Raw genomic sequence first — 21,193 nt, forward strand, 5'->3', positions numbered from 1 at the left:
GTCTGAATTCAGGCATAGTATGTGCAATAACTAGACATCCCCTTTATACACAATTGAGAAAACATCTAATATTAAATGTCTTCACATGTAAGAACATAAGGGATTATTTCCATGAAGTTATTGGATGTTTCTCTGCAATATTTTCAATAAGAGGAGACTGTACATCCAGAATCTTCACTTACACTTTATCTAGGATGCAAAAGACTAGGAGGAGTTATAAGTAACTAATAAAGAGTATACAACAGGTATTAGTTATACATTCCCCATGTACGGTAACATAGCTTAGGTGGGGCAAAAGGGGCAGCTGCTCCAGGTGCAAAGTATTAGGGGGTGGGATCAGCAGATGCCGGCTGCTTTTCAGTGCAGCAGTACATTAATGGCATTCAGACATGAATGCTGGTATTACATTTGTGGCAGGAACTGAAGTGCTTAGTGCTCTGTGTGTGGTATAAACTGTAATAGCTGGTAATTGATCTGGCAAATACAGTAAAACCCAACCTGAAAGGGCCCTAGTAGCTCCTACCAAAGAAAATCTTTGGCATGTCCTCCAAAAGTTAACCAGAATTACTAGAAGTCCTGTCACTGTTCCCTGACTCTTATATAATCCTATATCCCTAACCCTATTTAAGTGTAACCTTGATCAATGGATGGGAAATTGGAAATTCACCCCAAGACAGAGACAGACAGTAATGCCCAAACTAACATACCATCCCCTCTTACCTCTAGAACCTTTTTAAATAACATACCTCCTCCTTATAATACATAGGGACATAATTGGGTAGGATTGCATGGCTAGGCTTATAAAGATCCTCATGGTTGTTAGCTAAGCATATACCTATGAACATGTTTTATAAAGTTATGAATGACCCTGTTCTGTGCAATCTATTGTATTTCCATTAAACTGATAGTACTGCCAACAATTGCTCAGGGGATCTAAGTCTATATTACAAATATAAGAAGAACCTGTCGGTATGATAGATATCTCTCATATAGGATCCCCTGTGTATGGAATAGGCTCCATTTCCATGTTAAGCAAATCTCCCAAACTCTTTCCAAAACAAACCTCTATAAGTGGATGTGGATCCCTGAATATACCCAAGGTAATAGAGAGAACAAACAATTGAAATTCTGCTAGGGTCCTAATGATCTACTGCATGTGCTGTCTAGTAAGATCCTTTGAATGTATGAAAATATGAATGCTGCGTCTCCTAGAAAAGCTCCATGAAAGAAATCTAAGACACAAACTTACAAGTCTGAGAACTTAAAACACAGAACTGGCATCAACAAGAAAAGTGCAAATATTATAGGTGACTGTAATGTGTTTGAAAGTTTTTTGTGGCCTTCACTACATACCTCTCAACCTCTTAGTGCAAGAAATCTGGAAAAAGCCTGACATAATTGGGGGACAAAGGCTCAAAAATAGGGAAACATTTTAAATATTGCTCTTATAAACTTAGAAAGTTGCTAGAATAACATGATTTGTGTTAACATGATTTGTGTTAGCATGCATTTTCTTAAGGATATGAAATCTGAAACTCAGATGCATGTCATTATTTAGTGAGTTTAATCCTTAGATCATCTCAAGTGATTTGTTAAAAAAACACAATTTTTATGAGAACAGACCAAAAATATGAGGCAAAAATCTGTACAGTTGGGAGATATGCTTCACTACCTTCTGATGTTGAGTGTGATACCCACCACATCCTTGCTACTTCCATATACGAAATGTGAGAATGCTGTTCCTTACAGTAAGGGGAATATTGCAAGCTACGGCAATCACAGTCTTAGAAGACACACACACACACACACACACACACACACACACACACACACACACACACACACACACACACACACACACACACTAACTAACTTTATTGACTGATGTCGAATTTGCAGTTGTGAGCATTGCACATTCAAATGACACCTCTCTGTAAATGATAGTTTACTCTGTTCTGTGTAAGCAACATATTACCATGTACCATTAGTTTTATGATTTGTCTGAAATATTCTTGTAAACAGACTGCATGGGTTAACTTGGAAATGTACTGAACTGTAAGTTCTGATTTAAATATGTTATGCATATGACACGTGACTGCATCCTTGTCTTTTTCTAACAGTGACATCAATCCTACATTTCACATGGATTATATTTCTGCTACATTGAAACATTAAATGTGCATATAGATAACTGGTCTGTGCACACCACCCAAGTGAAGCCACATGACAATAGCATGTTTTGTAGATGCCAAAGTGGTGAACTCAATACTTAACCTTTCATTGTTGGTAATATCCAGGTGTCGATGGATGGACAGGAAGGCCTGTTTGAAAAAGGCAATGCGTTTCTGCTCAAACTGTTGACTCAGGTCGAATACTGACTCCATCTCCTCCATGTATCTGGGGTTATATCTGTTAAGGTCATCCAGTGCCTTCTGGTACCGTTGCTTCACCTTCCAACAGAAAAGAATGTGTTAAAACTATACTAGGGCTATGAACCTAACATTACATAACCTAATTGCTTCTTTCTAGACTGTTATTGCAACAAACTGTCCAGGTAACTATGCACCTACCTAGCCTGGATTTGCACAAACTGTCCAGAGTATTATTCACTGACATATTTTGATCCGCTGAGGTGACACCTTTTAGCAAATACACAATATGTGACTGGTGTCATCATTAAACACAGAGCTTTTAATTATTCACGGCAAGCTGGCTTTGGTATGAACATGCAGTCATGGATTGGTTATATGCTACCTTACAGGCTGGCTGTGAAATATCTTTACAATACTTTGTTAACATCCTGCATCTAACACAGGGAAAATATTATGCTGAAAAATCAAAGAGGGTTAAGGAAAAACTGGTGGTTTGGCCCTCTAGTGATTTAAAACAAGCCTGCAAACATCATGAAGCCTGGAAGTTCTTTAGACATTGTAACTCACAAAACCATTTCCTGAGCTACTGCATCATCATAAATTTCCATATAAAAATAACAGAGATTAAGAAAAATCTTCTTTGAAAATAATGTCATTATTTGGAAAAACACAAGATTTCTGCAAAGAGTTGAACAGTTCTCCTGGCACGATTAAATTCCCACTGTATTTCTTTCATAGATTTATAAGTAATTACTATGCTTGATGACCTTGTGGTCTATTTGTAAGCCTACCCAGTTTTCCTTTCTGTGCTCAAAATAACTTAGCCCATTTGGTTGTAGATTGGCCTTATCCATCCTTTAGTCGATAATTATATATTACCTCTAATTCGAGGGGACCTATGCATGCGATAAAGCATCTTGAATCTGCCTGTGTCCATTAGTAGTATAAGGGCTAGTCCTAGGGATAAATTTTCTGTTTCCCATCCATAGATCTAAGTTGTGCTTGAAAATGGACAGGGATGAACTTTGTTTTCTGTGGATGGGGAGTCTGTTCCATAGCAGCGGTATCCTCTGTGAAATGTACATGCCTCGCCAAACCATTCTGCTGATGTTGAAGGAGAGGTTTAGATCCCTAGAAAGAGTTTTTCTGAACCCATTTGAATTTCTGATGTACAGTAAATCCATCAGTAATGGGTTGGAAAATGCCTAGTATGGCAGACACAGGTCACCTCTTAGCAGTCTCTAGGATAATGAATACAGTGAGAGAACTTTGAGTAAGTTCATGTAGGACATGTTGTTTAGGCCTTATAATCATTTAGTAAGGCATCTCTGTGGGTGTTCCAGTTGTTGCATGTGTTTAGACAGATATATCCCAATCAATGACTGGCCAAAAGAAAGCTGAGTAAAGCAGGACAATGACATTCTAGATATTGACACAATCCCTTTGTTTATAAGTTGTGCAGTATAAAAGGACGTTCTTACAACAATAGACACATGTTGGTCAAACGTTAGGTCACTGTCCACATAAGTTCCCAAATCCCGAACAACTGGGCCATCTCTTAGGGGCACATTGTTAATGCAGTAGTTCCAGGGGTGATGACTGCCTAAGGCATACAGTAGTCCATTATTTGGCATTTAGTTTCACATTTTGGCAACAATTATTTATTCAAAACAACACTTTCTGCAGAATGGCTAAGTCATTTTTGGATTTAGTGACTGCCCCCATCTTGCAGTTATCTGCAAACTTAGTCAGCCAGAGCCCTTTAGCATTGATTTTTACTTCAGAAAATTAGATAGCAAACAGGATAGGTCCCAGCACAGAAAGTACTTCAGAAAAAAGGAATGTTATATTAGTAGACCATTTTACTAAAATAATCTATTCCACATCTGAGCTGTTTGCTTTGAAAAGAGCTAAAGATACCACTTTTATTTACTTGTTTCTATTTGTTAACTGGGTAGGTGGACTGGTCCAAAGACTTTTTCAGCCACAACCAGGTACAAAGGCTTGGTTAGATATTTAAAAGTGTATGGCACAAGTAAAATTAACAGATTTATAGGACAAACAAATATGCAAATTTCTATACATTGAGAAGTGAAGCTATAAAATCAGAGCATTGTCTACCAAACAAAAGCATATACATTCAAGTAATGAATATCTAATACAGGAAATAGTATAGTAAGTACTGAGTATAACAGAAGCTAGGGCAGTGCTAACTTTATGACTTTATAAGTTGCTTATTATTTGTTATCCATTGTCTCTAAAATAAAACATTTACAGTCAGATTCTCTAAAGAGCTATTCTTTAAGTGATGTCCTGAAACCCTGCAGGGAATTTTGTGACATGACTTCAGGAGGGTCTTATTCCAGAAAGCTAGACCAAGTCTGGAAAAGGCACATTCTCCTGTTGCAGTTTTGAAAGTGGAATTGGTTAGGTAATAAGGTGTTGCCCAGACTGTGCCTGCAGGTAACCTGTTGTGATCAGTGTACTACCCTGGTAAAATAAATAAATAAATACAAATCCCTGTTCTAGTCATTGGAAGCCAGTTAAGAGCCCATCTTTGCTTGTTCTACTGAATTTTTATTTTTGTTGTTGACTTAGCTGGGTAAATAGCTCAGAGAAATACCTAGTTATGATAATGTAGGCTGTGATAGATTCTGCCCTAAATTTCTTTGAGCATATGATACCTCTGCTGCAGTGGTCTTGAGACATTACATTAATTATCCACTTCAGTTACAGAGAAATGTATAAACAAGACAACAGTGCTAATGTTGAATCCTGTTGCCCTACATTATTGTTTCCTGCTTATTCCAAATATTGGAAACAGTGTGGCAGAGTAGTTAAAATCATAGAGTCCTGTGGTCTGATGTGTGATCAGCCCTGTGGTATAGAGGGATAAACAGCTGGCTATTAGTTAGGTGACCACAGTTCAGTTAGTGGCTCAGGTGTCTGACAGTGCTGTGAGGGAAGATGGGAGTGCCTGTCCTGAGGGCAGGACCATGGCAGACATTTCCCTGCTGCATTTCTGTTAGAGACTGAAGCTCAGACAAATGACTCTGGGTTGAGTGTGCAGGAATTCTGAACAATCATGGCCACCCCATGGGCCTGTGGGTAGGGAACATGCTGTAGCTGGTCCTCATTGCTAGCTCAGCCTGATAGAGCTTTCATCAGCATGTAAGGAGAGGTCATTAGAGCTAAGGAAAAAAAAGCTCCCAGTCCCCTCCACGATGACAGTGCTACTCCCAATAACTTGACCCTAGCCACCTGGGATGTGAGAAGTAATAAACCATGAAGTTGAGCTCTCACCCTTGGGAAATGATTAGGCTAACTTAGTATGCCCAGAGAGAGAGAGAGGGGCTTGATGGTCAGAATGGGTACCAGACCAAAAACAATTAATGTTAAGTGATACCACTTCATTCGTGGTGGTGCTCCACATTCTTGCATCTCAAGAACATTCTCTGTCTTGGGGCCCAAACTTCCAAACTCATTCCCAGACTACTGTCAGGAATACCTGCATTAATGTAATTCAAGGAAAACCTCAAGTCTTTATTGCAGGATGAAGCAGAGGAAGCAATGTATAGTTCTACTAATACAGCTACTTAAATCGTTTAGTTTAGTCTCATTGGACTGATGGTTAGGCTTTAAAGATTCCAGTACATTATGAATATAAATGATGTGTATATCTCTGTGTTTGTTTCTTTGATGTTATTTTTGTCTAATAATGCAACTATTTGGGCAGTATGTACTTTGCTTTTATTTTATTACTATATCATTAAGCCTTTATTTATTTTTTGTAACAAGGTCATGACTGAAAAAGAACCCTAGTGGTCCATTTTATCTATCTGTAAACAATCAGACAATGAAATAAATAAACAAAGCAAAGATAGTAACTTAACAAAATATGATATTTGCTGTGACTGCAGAATAGGCCAAAATGGATAGCGATCTAGGTTTTAACTGACTTAGAGGGAAGAGAAATAAAAATTGGTGGAAAATGGGTTGCGCTCAGGAAGAAAAAGAAAAAAGGCCAAGTGGATATGCACAGAGATTAGCTATGTGACAGTTATTTTCAGTGGGTTCATACTGATAAAGCCAAGAGATGGGAAGCACATCCCTCACAAATAAAACCCAGATCTGTGTTAAAATTAACACTAAAGGTGGTATGGAAATTGTTAGCAAGATTTGAACCAGTCTTTTTTTAAATACTTTTATTAAAATTATCAAGACATGGATATGCATGCATTAATAGAAAAGAAAAACATATAATAATTGTCTTCATTTACATACATAATACATTCCATGTTCTTTTTCTTTATAACAACTGTCATTCAGTCCAACATTACATAAATTGCTCAGTACCTGGCTTCTCTTAAATCTCACCGCTCCTCATGAACATTTTTTTTCTGCATACATCTAAAGCAGGCTTTAAATTGTTTGGAATACTGGCAATTGAAATCTGGCATTAAGAAGCACAAAACATATTCTTTTAAGATGCATAAACTGTGCTATTGAGTAGTAGTGCTGGATTAGAAAGGGGAAGGATGACCAGGAAGAGGGAGATGTTGATATCATTGTGCAAAGACAGCAGTGAGCCCACAGTGGGAGTATTAGTGAGCCTTGAGATGTCCACAGCAAGCGGCTGCAGTCTACTACTTACAGACAGACGAAGTATAATAAACTGTTGAGATACATATGCTTAAACCAAAATGGTGTAGAGCAAATATATAGTAAATCTCAGCAAAAATGAGTTTATAAAAATAACTTTGAAACATATGTAAGTATTAGTACTTGTGTATGAACTACAAGCAGGAGCAATTTCGGTATTGTGTGAATCTTGGGTTTGGGTATGTATCAAATTTTCAAGTGGTGCTGACTCTCATGGCTTAAAATATACTGTGGGTTAGGACTGGGACCACTTCTTATCATGCCATTAGAAATCCCTGAACATTAAGGAGGTACTAGATCAATGTACTATGGCACCCAGTTATAGTAGATTCATAGGTTGGTACTAGGATATCGGCCCTGGGGCCTAAACAAGCCTAGCCATAACAATTCCCAGGATATTTCTTCCCACAATATTTACTCTCCTGGACCCCTGTCTAGCAGGGCGACTGATGTGATCCCCGGGGTGAATTTCCTATATTCCATCCAATTGTCAAGGTTCCTTTTGAAGAGGGCCAAGGAGGCACTCTGCTTGACATGTATGGCCAGTCTATTCCAGAGTATGAGGAGTCTCTGGGTCAGGAACCTATCCCTCCAGCATGTTTTATTCATTGTGATGACCAGGTGTAGATCCCTGGAGCATGTGGCTCTGAGAGATTGGGATTTCTTTAAGTGGAGCATGTCCAACAGCTCAGGGTTTGACATGGCCTTGTATCTTAAGCAGAGATCACCACAGATGATATGCCACAGAGTATAGCTGGAGTTTTTTTAGACGGTCAGCATAGGGCATCTGCTTTAGGCCTGTGATTCTTTTAATGAGGTATTTCTGCGGCCTTTCCAGCTGTTGCAGATGTCTTGTGAGGTACATACCAAATGGAGCATTGTACTCTATAATGGGTCTAATGAGGGATGAGTACAGTGGGACAATGACCTCCTTTTTTCTGGATGAAAAGCCCTTAGTGATGAGGTGTGCCACATAGAAGGATTTTCTGACTGTTGTGGCGATGTGGTTATTGAAGGTGAGACCACTGTCCACCTGTGTCCCTAAGTCTCTCATTACACTTTTGGTGTTTAATGTACTGCCACCTATGTGGTAATTAATGGGTATATGTTTTTTCCCAAAGGGGATAACTATACATTTTTTGGCATTAAGCTTGAGCCCTTGGCTCTGGCATCAAGCATCTGTTTCTGTAAGGCCCTTTTGTAGAATATCCACATCATTTGGGGATTCAATAATGGCTCCCAGTTTGCATTCATCTGCAAACTTTGTTAGCCAGGGTCCCTTAGTGCTGGCCTGTACTTCAGAGAAGTAGATGCCAAACAAGAGCGGTCCCAGGACTGAACCCTGAGATACTCCACTTGTCACTTGTCTGGAGCTGGATTTGGAGTCAGCTACTTCTACAGTCTGGGTTCTGTCAGTAAGACAGTTGGCAGCCCATCGAGTGATGTAGGGATTTATGCCCAGCTTAGTAAGTTTATCTATGATTCCAAAGTGGGGGATGGTGTTGAAGGCCTTGGAGAGGTCCAGATAGGCTGTACCACCTTACCTTCATCCACAGCTCTGGAGGCTGATTCGAAGAAGTCAGTCAGGTTCAGGAGACAAGATCGGCCCTTCACGAACCCAAACTGGGTGGGGTCCAGTGTTTGAAGGTTGCCAATGTCTTTGTTTATAAGTTCCATGATAATGCATTCCATGCCCTTGCAGATGAGGCTCATCAGACTGATGGGATGGTAGTTCCTGGGATCCAAGTTGGAGCCCCCCTTGTGGAGTAGGATAACTGTAGCTGTGCGCCACTCAGTGGGCACGAAGTCTGAGGTGAGGCTATGAGTAAACATGACACTTAGGTGAGGTGAAAGTTCATTTGTAGTTTATGTAGTACACAGCCTGGGATGTCATCTGGTCCCATGGATGCTGTATTCTTAGCTTTGGAAAGTGCGGTTTCTACCTGTGTGGCCGTGATTACCGAAATTTGGCAATCTTTTGGTATTGAGATGGGCCCTTTAGGGGGTTTGAGGGGGGTGAAGTTGGCACTAAATTGATCTGCCAGGATATTGGCAATATCCTTGGGATCAGTATATTTAATGCCATTCTGTTGTAGCTCAGAGCAGATATGAGCATTGCCATTTAGATTCTTGACATAACTATAGAATGCCTTGTGGTTGTCTTTGGAATCTTTGGCAATTTTATTTTCGTAACTAGCTTCGGAGGATTTTATGAAGGTTCTCAGCTTCTTACTGAGGCCGGTAAGGGAGTTTTTTGCATCCTGGGATTTTCCTGTTTTCTGCAAGTTTCCTCCTTCTATTTATAGTTTGTTTATGGCAGGGGACCACCAGATTGGCTTACTTTTTTTTGGAGGAGAGCGTCTTGGTTCTATTTGGGATGGCACGATTCATGCATGAGTGGATGAGCTCATACAGTGCCTTAGTGTAGGATTCAGCAGTCGAACTTTCAGCTCCCGTCTGCATGGGTGTCATGAAGTTTGTCACTTCTGACTTGAGTAGCAGGAAGTTGGCTTTGGAGAAGTTTTTTTACTGAGGTTTCCTTACTGGGGGGGTGGGGTTGGGATGTGGATGCCAAGGGTGATTTGCTTATGGTCAGATGTGAACAATGAGGGGGGGTGACCACTAGTGTGGTGCATCTATCTCCCATGTTGGTAATGACAAGGTCAAGGATACTGGCGCCCCTTGTGGGACAATGGACTAGTTGATCCAAGGCGTTGGAATTTATGAATTCCAAGAACCGCTGGGAAAAGATGTTGGTACCCGAGTAGTTTTCCCAGTTAATGGCAGGGTAGTTGAAATCACCCAGTATTAGGATGTTTGGTTGTATCTTAATATTTTCCAGTATGTTTAGAAAGGTATAGTGAGAATCTTGGGGCATGGTGGGGGATCTGTAGCAAGCTACAATTTGGATTGCAGTCTTGCCTAGTGTTAGCTGCATCTGGAGAATTTCAGATGCATTGTGTTAGGCAACTAGCTTGGTGGTGTGAATATCCTTGGTGAATATGGACACTCCTCCACCTTTAGTGTTTCGGTCTTGGTTTGGTGGCTGAAAAGTGTGGTAAAAGTTGTAGCCTGGTATTGTTCAGCTTGGTGGGTGGGACATCAGTGTGCCTGACTATAGAGTCACCTATGACTAAAGTGCTGGGTACGTTGTCTTGCCTTAGAGGCTGTTGTTGGGTGGTACACTGGTGTTGTGAGCTATGTGTCACTCTGGTTGTGACTGGTGTTTATTTGAGTTTCAGCTTCAGAGGTCCTTGTTGCTTGAGCAAGTTAATGTTAAGGGCCTCTGCATATGTGGGTTTAGTGTTGCTATGTGTGGGTGTTGATGGTGTGGGTTTTGAAGGGCTATGTGTTGCTTGAGGTGTAGTGCAGGTGTTAACCTTCTCCTCTTGACTGTCTAGCACAATCTTGGCTGGAGAGAGCTTTGCTTCCATTTTGGCTATATAAGGGCATCTCTCACAGGTTGTAGTGTTGGGTGGTAGGAGAGGGTTGTCTGTCTATATGAGGCAGTTGCTGCATTGCGCCAGTATGCCCAGATTCATCAGGTGGACTGGAGGAATCACCGGAAGCTGACTGTTGGACATGCCTGTCTAGTTGTTTTTTTGTAAAGTACAAGAGCTGTTTTCCCTTACCTTCGCAAGGTACTTTGCAATTATAGGCTGTTTAGTGCCTATGATTAATTTCTCCTTATTAACAAGGAGAGTTGAGTGCTTGTATCAGTTTAAGGCTTCCTAGTGCTTTCCAGCAGGTTCTAGAGCAAGTGTTAGTCACATGGGGTTCAGATTTTAGTGCTACTACTGAGAAACCAGCTAGTACTAAGGGAAAATTTGAAGAGCAGACTTTCTGCCACCTGGAATAGTTTAACCGTAGCCCCGCAGTGCTGCACGATGCAAAAAATGCATAAACACACACATTTTTAAGCCAGAAGTTGAAAAGGATAGAAATCAGCCAAAAAATGGCTAATAAAATTACAATTTCAGAGCTGGAAACCACTCCTCTAGTGTTAGTAGACAGTACAATGCTCACCACTCCGACTAGTAAGCAGTAGGACTTCCCTCTACCACAGCAAGGTCAAAAAGGAAATAGTACAGATGAGGATTGGGTAGCTGGAATGAAGTTGATTCATAGATTTGGACATAAATTTCACAAGGAAAGGTTGAACTGAGCAGGTATACAAAGAAGAAGATGGAAAGACGACAGACATAATTCATATGTTCAAGTTAATCAATGGTATAACTGAAGAGTGACAAGGGCTAATTGTAAATAAATAGAATGGAGCACCATTGTACAAGAAGTGACACATTATGGTGAAAGGTTCAAGCAATCCTTAGGATGTTTGCTGTGGCACCTGTTTTCAGGCAAAAGGAAATTTATGGGACACTGAAGAAAAGTAGGGAAAAGTGTCAGCTCCATGATGCAATGGATAAGACCTCGATTGTGGTTCATTTGACAGGACTGACTAGTAACCAAGGAGCTAGAGAATCCAATGAGTAAGAGTAGCAATGATGTCATCTCGCTCATCCTGAGGGGGAAGGAAGGCAGTATGGCACACTGCAGTACTGGTCTCTATTGGAGAAAGAGGTGCATAGACTGCAACGTGTGGATGAAGGACTGAACTTGGCTCTGCCAAGCTGAAAACACACTGAGCCATCAATGAGTGTGTGAAACAGCTTGTACATCATTAGGGAAAGGCACAAGGTCTTTGTATCAATGAGAGTGCATGACAGCTGTCAAAGGAGGTCAGGGCTATAAAGAAAAAACCCTGATAGCTGTCTGGATGACAGTGTTTAGTAAGTGGTTCTCAGCTATGAAAAATTAATAGGCTGGCTAGATCATGGGACAGCTGATGTAAGCATTCGATTGGAGGAAAGAAGATACTGACAGGAAGGAGTAGAGCCCTCACAACATTTACTTACTATTGCTTTTCCATGGTTCATGGCCTAAAAGATCATGAAATAAAAACAGTAAGTTTTTAAGTGTATGTGAAGTTCAAAATTACAAATCAGATGAGCAAGGGTGAAGAAGTTATATGTTGTACAGCTGACATTATAAGGTTTAATTCAACTACTGGCTGCTACTGATTGCATTTTTTTTAACATTTTTATGTATGAATTTTGTCTTTTAACAGTTCTGTTATAATTCTGCATTAGTGATCCTTTATAGTATGCTCATACGTCATCTTCTTACGATGAGAATCTGTTTTGTTTTTGTCTTGTAATTGCCAGCTACCTTATCTTTCTAAGCCTCACTGCCATTTTATCTCCTTACATGACACATGCTTTGTATAACGCATTTACTCATGATCTTCCCTTTACTGTTAGCTTCTGCCATTACCCTAATACTGTCACTGCACTCATGGCTTGGTGTTTTCTGAAGGACAGAGGAAGTATGAGGGTCAATTAACTTCTGGACATTCCTCCAGGATATCCTTCTCTACTTATTATATGATTTTATTCCTCCCAAAGATAAGAATACAAAGTGCAAACAAGCAGCCAGACTAATGAAATTATTATAACTAAGGGGCAGGGATGAGAAGTCAGGAAAAGATGAAAATGAAGACGGATACTTGACAGCAAAGTAGACTACATTTGGCAGAAGCAATATTTGTGACAGGGAGTGCTAATGGCCCTTGTGAATTATCCCGCTGGCAAAAGTAATCATTTGAATTTTACTGGGGAATCAGCTTGTTAATATTACCTGAACATACCAGAAGGATAAGTTAAGCTTTATTATGCAACATGGAATCTTGGGAATCTTTTATCTAAACCATCTTAGGGGCTTTTATCATCTTTACGTTTGAGTGGTGCAGAATTGAAGACAGAGAAATGTAGCATTTTTTGCCTTTCTCACTTTTTTCTGATGAGAAATATAGTATGTAAAACTGGGATTTGATAGTCTTAATCCAGTCCAGTGTGTCTTATCTGGAATAAAAAGGAACTGGATTATGAATACCTAATTATTCATCAGAGACTGACAGGAAAATTGCATTTAATTCCAAATGGCTGCAGTCTGACTTACAGCATGGTAAATCCATAGTGTACTGTCAGTCCCCAGAATAATGCATTGCTTACAGGACATCTAATTCATATAGCCACAATCTTCCTCTATCAGTACTAGCATACTTTTACAGGGAAGTGCAGTCCCCACTCTGCTGATCTCAGGTGCCATGGGGCCTGCCATGCCCAGTATGTCAATTTTTTGCTTGCAAGTGTATCATATTGTGAGTGAGGAGCATTTTGCTTTATGCTGTATTTTGTAACAATATTCCAATGTATGATATGAAGAAATGTTATGGCAGGCACATGCACTTACCTGCTGTGGATGCTTGTTTGCAAAGTTACAATTATCATGTTTCTCTCACTTACATCAGAGTACAGCATGTGCAGAGGAAGCCTGACCCTCCCCTTGAGAATCAGGCCTCTGGCCATTAATACTTACCGGCCCTTGTTTGGACGTCTGTCACCTTGGTCACTATTTGAACCCAGGTTACAAGTACTGCAGACTGCAAACCATCTGCAGTTCTACTCGCTTTATTCTACTAGCAGAATGCTGGACATCCTGTAATTTTCCATTACATTAAACCCATAATCAAACCTGGAAAAACAACTTGCTGGTTTCGGGAGACTTTTGCTTGTGTAAATGCAATGAATTTGAATGCTGTCGTCGTAATTGATATAGAACTTATGCCTAAAGTATGAAGATCCTTAGACCATCTACCAGCTTTGTATTAGTGTTTTTGTGTATGTGTGTGTGTGTGTGTGTGTGTGTGTGTGTGTGTGTGTGTGTGTGTGTGTGTGTGTGTTGATATATTCTGTATTATTTATTTATTTGTTTATTTATTTAACATTTGTTTACCAGGATAGTCCGACTGGACAACAGGTGTCTGTTTTCAGCGAAGTCCTGGGGAGAAAAGCTCCACAAAGTTACAAAGTGAGATGAAAAGTTAAAAAAAGTAGTTAACAAAGTTTAACAGTAGTTAAGAAAAAAAAACATATTTAAGTAATATTAACGGTTAAACAAAATCAAGATTGTTGTGGAAGTTTATGATGACAACACATTTACATACTGAGGATAAGTACAGTGTTTTTACAACCGACATTACAGTAAGAATGAATTCAAAAGTATTTACACTATATACAATATGTCTAAGTGGAATACAGGTCAGTAGAACAGTGTTCATCAAAATCAGTAATGAGAACTATCTAGTATAGGGTATGTTACAGTTTTTTAAACTTCTTGGACCTGTTTATATGCATCAGTCTCACTAACCTTTTCCATTTCCTGTGTGTATTTCTCACGTTCCTCTTGTGCCTTCTTTTGCTTTTCTGGAGTGACATCTTTGCTCCCCTTAATGTTATTTTCACGCACTGTTGCCAGATGCTCCTTTTTTGATATCTTGTGGAATACTCTTTTGACCTTATTAAGCTGAAAATGACACCATAAAAATGCACTATAAAAATCGCAAAAGCAGAGTAATGGTTAGAAATCAGTAGTCATACAGATCGGGTTATATGAAGTGTGACAACGCAAACTGCAATGCAAAGCAATGATTACAAAAGACCAATCATAAACTGCTGTAAATATTTCCTGATACTGCTTAGCTGTGCTAATTTAGTACCTCTGACAAACACAATAGAATGGGTGCATATTTTCTCCCTCTTTGGGAGTTACCCAATCACTTTTAAAATCTGATATTGAATGAGACTATTCATAAGCACACAATAAGTATGTCATAACATTTGCAACACATTCACTTATTAAATGTTATACACTTATTTTACTAAAATTCTTGTACAAAATAAAGCAAGACCCTACTTACTAAACATACTGCTGCAGGAAAATAAAGCATATCACCTACCTTACACCTTTTTTAACGAGCTAGAATATAAATATAAGCTACAAGTATAAAAGGGGGGATTCACACTTATACAGAAAATATTCTTTATTTCAGTTATGAAACACTGGCAGATAGGACACCCAACGGTCTCTTGGTCTGGAAAAGTTAATATGAGGATTTAACATACCCGATATCAAGTCATTAATGTCTGTGTGTGTGTGTGTGTACACAGCAGATGTACTTAAACAGGATTTTTTCTTCAAACTTATGAAAGTAAACTAATCTGCATATATGTTTTCAGAGGTCTTTTTAAAATGATCAGAGATGCCTTGTACACCAGTTTACAAATTAGCATTCTAGATTGTACTGCTGAGCCTCATCTTGATGGATGCATTGAGGCCTCTGCTTTCTGTAGAAATCCTAACATTCCAACTGCCAAGTCAATGAAAGTCTGTGAGATACTACAAAATAACAGAGTACCTTTCTTTATTTCACCAGAAGAATAAAAAACACAGGTATACTAAAGTGATGGAAAGCATGCTTGATTTTACACTCTCATTGTTCTAAATAATTGTTTATAGACATGGTTTGGAATGAAATAGTATAGATGTGGGGGCTCTAAATAATGGCGCCCAGTGATCTGTTGGGCTGGATGTGTTTTTTTTTTTCTTTCTTTCTGTCATCTATATGACAAAGCTGGCAATGTTAATGCTTTCATTCGGTCACAAATAAAGGTTCCTGCCATGAAGATGCATTCAGCTATCTTCTAAGATAACCTAGTAAGCACTCAGCCACTGCATGTGAGATGCACAATGGCTGTGCCAGTTGCCTGGTTACACAGGATACAGTGCATTAATGCAGAGGGTTGCTTCACTGAAGCTAGAACGTCTTGCAGATGCTCAAGGTTGGGCTCTGTTTGCTTTGCATTTTTGTTTCTTTTTGACAGGATAATGTGGGACCAGCAAGCGCTTGTTCATTCACCTTAATGCTCTCAGTTTTGTTGCTTACCTTTTCACAAAATTTTTATGTTTTGGGCTTTTTTTTCTTCTCTTGGATGGAATATGGCTTTGCTCTAATCCTTGATGCTGAAACATTCTGTGGCACTTTAGTTTTCAGACTATTTGATCACTATGTGTAGATATTTTACATATTCTTGTTTTGATTGTTGAGATTTTAACTAGAATTTAAGAAGCTTGTTAGTCAGACTGAGAGCCTTCTCTGTGGAGCTGAGACATTTGGTCTTCTTATGAATGGTTTCTGATGTTTGAAGTACCACTGGAGCTATTTGACTACACAGGTGGAATGGCCAGTGTCTATGCTGCTATTTCTTGAAGCACAGCCCCTATTTTATATAAAAGGCTACTAAAGATAAGTGCTGTATAACCATTCAACCATCTTTTGCAATGCTCAACTACTCAGCTGTTTAATTTTGTTTTAAACATTTTTTCTTATGATTTCAATATCTATATGCACCTCTAGGTAACTGCAAGTCTTGGAATCATAGCTTTCAATCTGCAGACATTGAAAATCTGGACAAAGTCTCTTGAAAATGTAGGTACATTTGACAAAAATCTGGACAGCTGATTAGCATGAGAAATGCAAACATATTAGCATAACTCCTCCCACCCCAATAGGATTGTGGAATATTACCATGCAGAAACACTTTTAAGACATTTAGAAAACAGAAGTAATAAAATGATGCAAAAGTTAACCAGAATATATTCCAATTAAGTGAGGTCAGACACATACACACATATACAGGAAGACAGGAAGATACCTCACAAAGCAATATGCTGCCTTATAGGTTCACAGGTACTTATTAGGCTATTGATTTGTGAGGAACTTTAGAAGCCTAGCCATACATTGCCATTAAGTTTTTAGCCCTTTATTTTAAGTATGAATAACTTAAAAATGACCAGAACATTTACTTGTTGCTACTATCCAAGAAGTAAAAGGGTGTTAAAGCAGGGTTTTGTAGTTACCCATCCATTCATCCAGATGACTTTTGAATATGTAAGAGAAGTACTTTATTTGGAGATGAAGACAATTCCAAAGAAGTATTTTCTATGAGACATATCTGTCCCTCCAACATGTTACGTTTATTTTGCAGAAGAGACTGAGAGCTCTTGAGTAGGTGGTTATGCCCTCATTGGTTTTGCGAATGTGCAATAAGTCTGACAGTATAGGGTCTGTTGAAGGCCTTGAGACTGACTGCATAATTTTTATGATTTAGGCCCTTGATTTCCTTGGGAAGAAAGTGTTGTGGGCATTCAAGATGTGTCAGCTGTTTGGAAATATGGATACAAAAGGGGATCTCGTCCTCAATGATCAGCCTGATGAATGCAGAATACAGTGGAAAGAACACATCCTTGGACCTGGATGCCAGACTTTTAGTAGTCAGCTGTGCAATAAAAAAGGTCTTATAATAGTGTATACATTGTGAATGAAGGATAGATCATTGTCTGCATAGGGTCCCAGGTCTCTAACTACTGGATCATTTTTCAGGGTTGTGCTGTTAATGCGACAGCTGTAAGGGATTTCTTGCTAGCCAAAGGATACTGTAGAAGATTTCTTAGCATTTCATTTTAGTCCACTGTTTTAACACCAACTATTAGTTTGGGAAAAGCCCTCTTTTTGGATCCTGGTGTTTTCTGAGGAGTTTATGACAGCATGAAGTTTACAGTCATCTGCAAACTTGGTCTGCCTTAAACCCTTAACAGTAGCTTTGACCTCCGAGAAGTAAATGCCAAAGAGGAGTGGCCCAAGGACTGAATCCAGGGTTACACTAATGATAAGTCTTTTGGAGGAGATACAGAAGCTCACCCTAATTTCCTATTTGTGAACCGATTTACATGAGTTATATAGGAATTAACATTTGGCTGGGATAGTTTATCTATAATAACTGCATGTGGGATGGTGTCAAATTCCTTTGCAAGGTCTAGATATACCATGTGTATTGGTTTGCCCTTATCCTTTGCTTCAGTATCCTTGTCAGAGTAGTCAACCAGATTAAATAGGCAGGATCTGCTCTTGACAAATCCAAACTGGCTTGGGTCAAGAGTCTGTAGGTTAGCTATGTACTTATTTATTAATTCCATAATGATCCTTTCCATAACTTTACCAATAAGTCTGTTCAGACATGTAGGTCTATAATTTCCCAAGTCTAGTGATGCCCCACCTTTGTAGAAGGAGAAGACTACTGCTGTACTCCATTTGTCTGACACAAAGCCTGTTTGGAAGCTGACACTGAATAGTCTCTGTAGGGGTCTGACGGGTCCTGTTTCAGGCAGGCCAGTAAGCAGCTTGGTATGTTTCTTGGCTCCATAGAAATAGGGCTTTGGCCTTGAATAATGCCTTGAGGATTTGTTCATTGGAGATTTGATGGGTGATTTAGCTATGGGTATTGGATTTGTGAATGTGGGAGGTGAAGTTAGAGCTAATTTTATCTGCTAGTAGATTGGCTATGTCCTCAAGATCTGAGTATGTAATATCATTAGAAATGCACAGAGCTGGACTTTATTTCTAAGAGTTCTAAAAATGATAAAGAAGGCTCTGTGGTTGTCCTTTGCTTGGGTGGCTATTTTTTCCTCATATGTGGCATTCGCTGATTTAATCAGGGTCCAAAGTTCCCCTGATAAGTTTAGTAAGAGCTTATCATGTGCTGTGAGTTACACAAACTTTTACATGCAAAGTGTGTTTTTACTTTGTTATAGAACTTGTTTAGGTTTGGGTTCCACAACAAGGCTTTATTTACAAACTTGGCATTTTACTTACTTCTGAAGGTACAGAAGCATCCATGCAGCAATTTGCATATGCAAAGAATTTTATGGTAAAAGATTCTGCATAAGCAGTGGGGTCATCAAGATGAAGGGGATGTTGACTTTAGCCAGGTCATCATTCAGTTTCAGTAGATTAGCTTTGGCATAATCGCTGAATGCTGACGTATTGGAAGATGCATCTGGCTTCATTCCTAAGGTGAATGTGATGGATTTATGGTCCAATTTAACCAGAGATGGAGGGAGGAAGGGAGTTACAATTGGTAGAGAACAGAGCTGTCCCATATCAGTGAGGACCAAGTCCAAGATTTACTGGCCCAGATTGAGGTACTGAATAACTGGTCCAGAGAGTTTGTATTGATGAAGCCCAGAAATATCTGGGCATACATGTTAGAAGATGTATACATCTCTCAGTTAATGGAGGGATAGTTGAAATTTCCAGGGAGTATGGTGTTTGGTTTAATGAATAGATATTCCATACTAGTTAAATGGGGGACATGGGCTAAGGAGAATATAGAGGAGGTCCTATAGTTAACCATGATGTAATAAGGGGTCTTGTTAATGGAGAGTTGGACATGGCAGCATTCAAGATCATTATCTTGTCTAACTAGTCTGGAAGTGAAGTGTTTTATTTATTTTTTTACAAATATAAAGACTGCCACCTTTTCTGGATTAATTTAATGCGGTGGGCCTGAATGTGTGGTAGGCATTGAAACACTAAACTGATGGAGTGCTCTCAATGGGCTTGAACCAGGTCTCTGTGACAGTGCATATACTGATGTTTTCCAGTGTAAGAAGTGCTTATAGAGATTGAAGCTTAAGACAACAAGCTACAAATAAGCTATGTCAACCACAAAGATAATTTGGTGACTGGAAGAGAAGGGATGTAAAAAAAGATTTCTGGGCCTGGATTTGTTCATCCTGGAGAAAGGAAAAGGGAGATGATAATATGATTTGGGTACACAAAACAGTAAAGAGGGAGTTGCATATATATATATATATATATATATATATATATATATATATATATATATATATATATATATATATATAGGTATATTTATGCATATCCTTACACACACACACACACACACACACACACGCACACACGCACACACACACACACACACACACACACACACAGACACACACACACATATATCTCTATATAGATCTCATCATCATCATCAGCCCCCTTTTTTCCCATTTTCTACATGGGGTCAGGGTATCGTGTTAACCGTCGCCATCACTCTCGATTCAATGCCACACTCCTGCCTTCTTCAACACTCATGCCTCACTGTCACAGATTTTCTTTCACACAATCCATCCACCTCTTTACTGGACATCCTTATTTCCTCTAACCTTCTTCTTGTCTGTCTCCAGTCTTCACATATTGTCTTCTGTTTTAATGCGCATGTTTCCAAACCATAGTAATCTGTTGTATTTGAACTTTTCTGTAATTGGAGCTACTTTGGCTTCTCTTCTTATGTGTCCATTTCTTCATCTGTTCCACATTGTGTACTCTACCACCCTTCTCAGGCACTTCATTTCCATCACCTCTAGCTTCCTCATCTGCTCTGCTTTACTGCCCAGGTTTCTGTACCATACATTAATGCTGGTCACACCACTGTCTTGTACATCTTACTTTTCAGCTACTGTCACAGACAACACCTGAGACTCTATGCCAGTTGGCTGCAGTCCCTCTGATTCTAGCTTTGCCTCTTCATTCAGACTTCTCTTCTCCTCAACCACGCTTCCCAGATACTTGAAGCCATTACTCTGGTTCCACTATTTTCCCTTCTACTTCAATTCTCAGTTTCTTCTGATTTCCCCAATTTGCTGTAAGTACCACTGTCTTATCTGTACTTAGTTTCATCCTATGTGCCTTCAGTTTTGCATCCCATTCCCCTATCCTTTGCTGAAGCTCTTGATCAGAGTCTGCCTGTAATCCCACATCATCTGCATACAGCAACTTTGTTGACCTGTCCCCTCCAACCTGTTTGCTAATGTAATCCATCACCACTATGAACAGCAGTGGGCTCAGAGCTGAACCCTGGTACACACCCACTCCCACTGGGAACCCCTATGTGAGACCGAACACTGTTTGTACTTTAGTGACTGAGTCCTTGTTCATAGCCGGCACTAATTCTATCAATGTTTCTGGGACTTTGAACCATCACAGTACTGCCCAAATCAGCTTTCTTGGGACATTGTCATATGCTTTCTCTAAGTCTAGGAATGGCCATTTGGACTCTTTCCTCATCTCTAGCTTGTTCTCAACTATCTGTCTCACTGCAAACATCGAGTCAGTTGTGCTGCATCCTGATCTTAATCTGAACTGCTCATCTGCCATCATACATTCTACTACTCTGCATATCCATTTATCAATCACCGTCTCCAGAATTTTCATGCAAGGTGACAGGAATTTGATGCCTCTGTACTGCCCACAGTTGTGGATGTTCCCTTTGTTCTTGTACACTGGCATGAGTATGCTTATTCTCCGGTCATCTAGGATATGCCTTTCTCTCCACACTGCTATGAGTACC

The 21,193-nt window shown here is 39.5% G+C and overlaps 1 protein-coding gene across 2 annotated transcripts in view; it reads right to left on the reverse strand.

Moving 5' to 3' along the window:
• Nucleotides 1–21,193, reverse strand: part of LOC122791387 (protein kinase C and casein kinase substrate in neurons protein 1-like) — an 821,887-nt gene that overhangs the window by 184,244 nt on the left and 616,450 nt on the right. For both annotated transcript variants that reach the window (XM_044059123.1, XM_044059124.1), the window contains exons 5-6: nt 14,304–14,459; nt 2,275–2,450 (exon numbers count right to left, since the gene is read on the reverse strand). In XM_044059123.1, the coding sequence (XP_043915058.1) occupies nt 2,275–2,450; nt 14,304–14,459 (332 nt within the window). The remainder of the gene's footprint in view (nt 1–2,274; nt 2,451–14,303; nt 14,460–21,193) is intronic.

The sequence above is a fragment of the Protopterus annectens genome, chromosome 17.part0 (assembly GCF_019279795.1).
Source record: "Protopterus annectens isolate FY-2018-M chromosome 17.part0, PAN1.0, whole genome shotgun sequence".
NCBI classification, from domain to species: Eukaryota; Metazoa; Chordata; order Ceratodontiformes; family Protopteridae; genus Protopterus; species Protopterus annectens.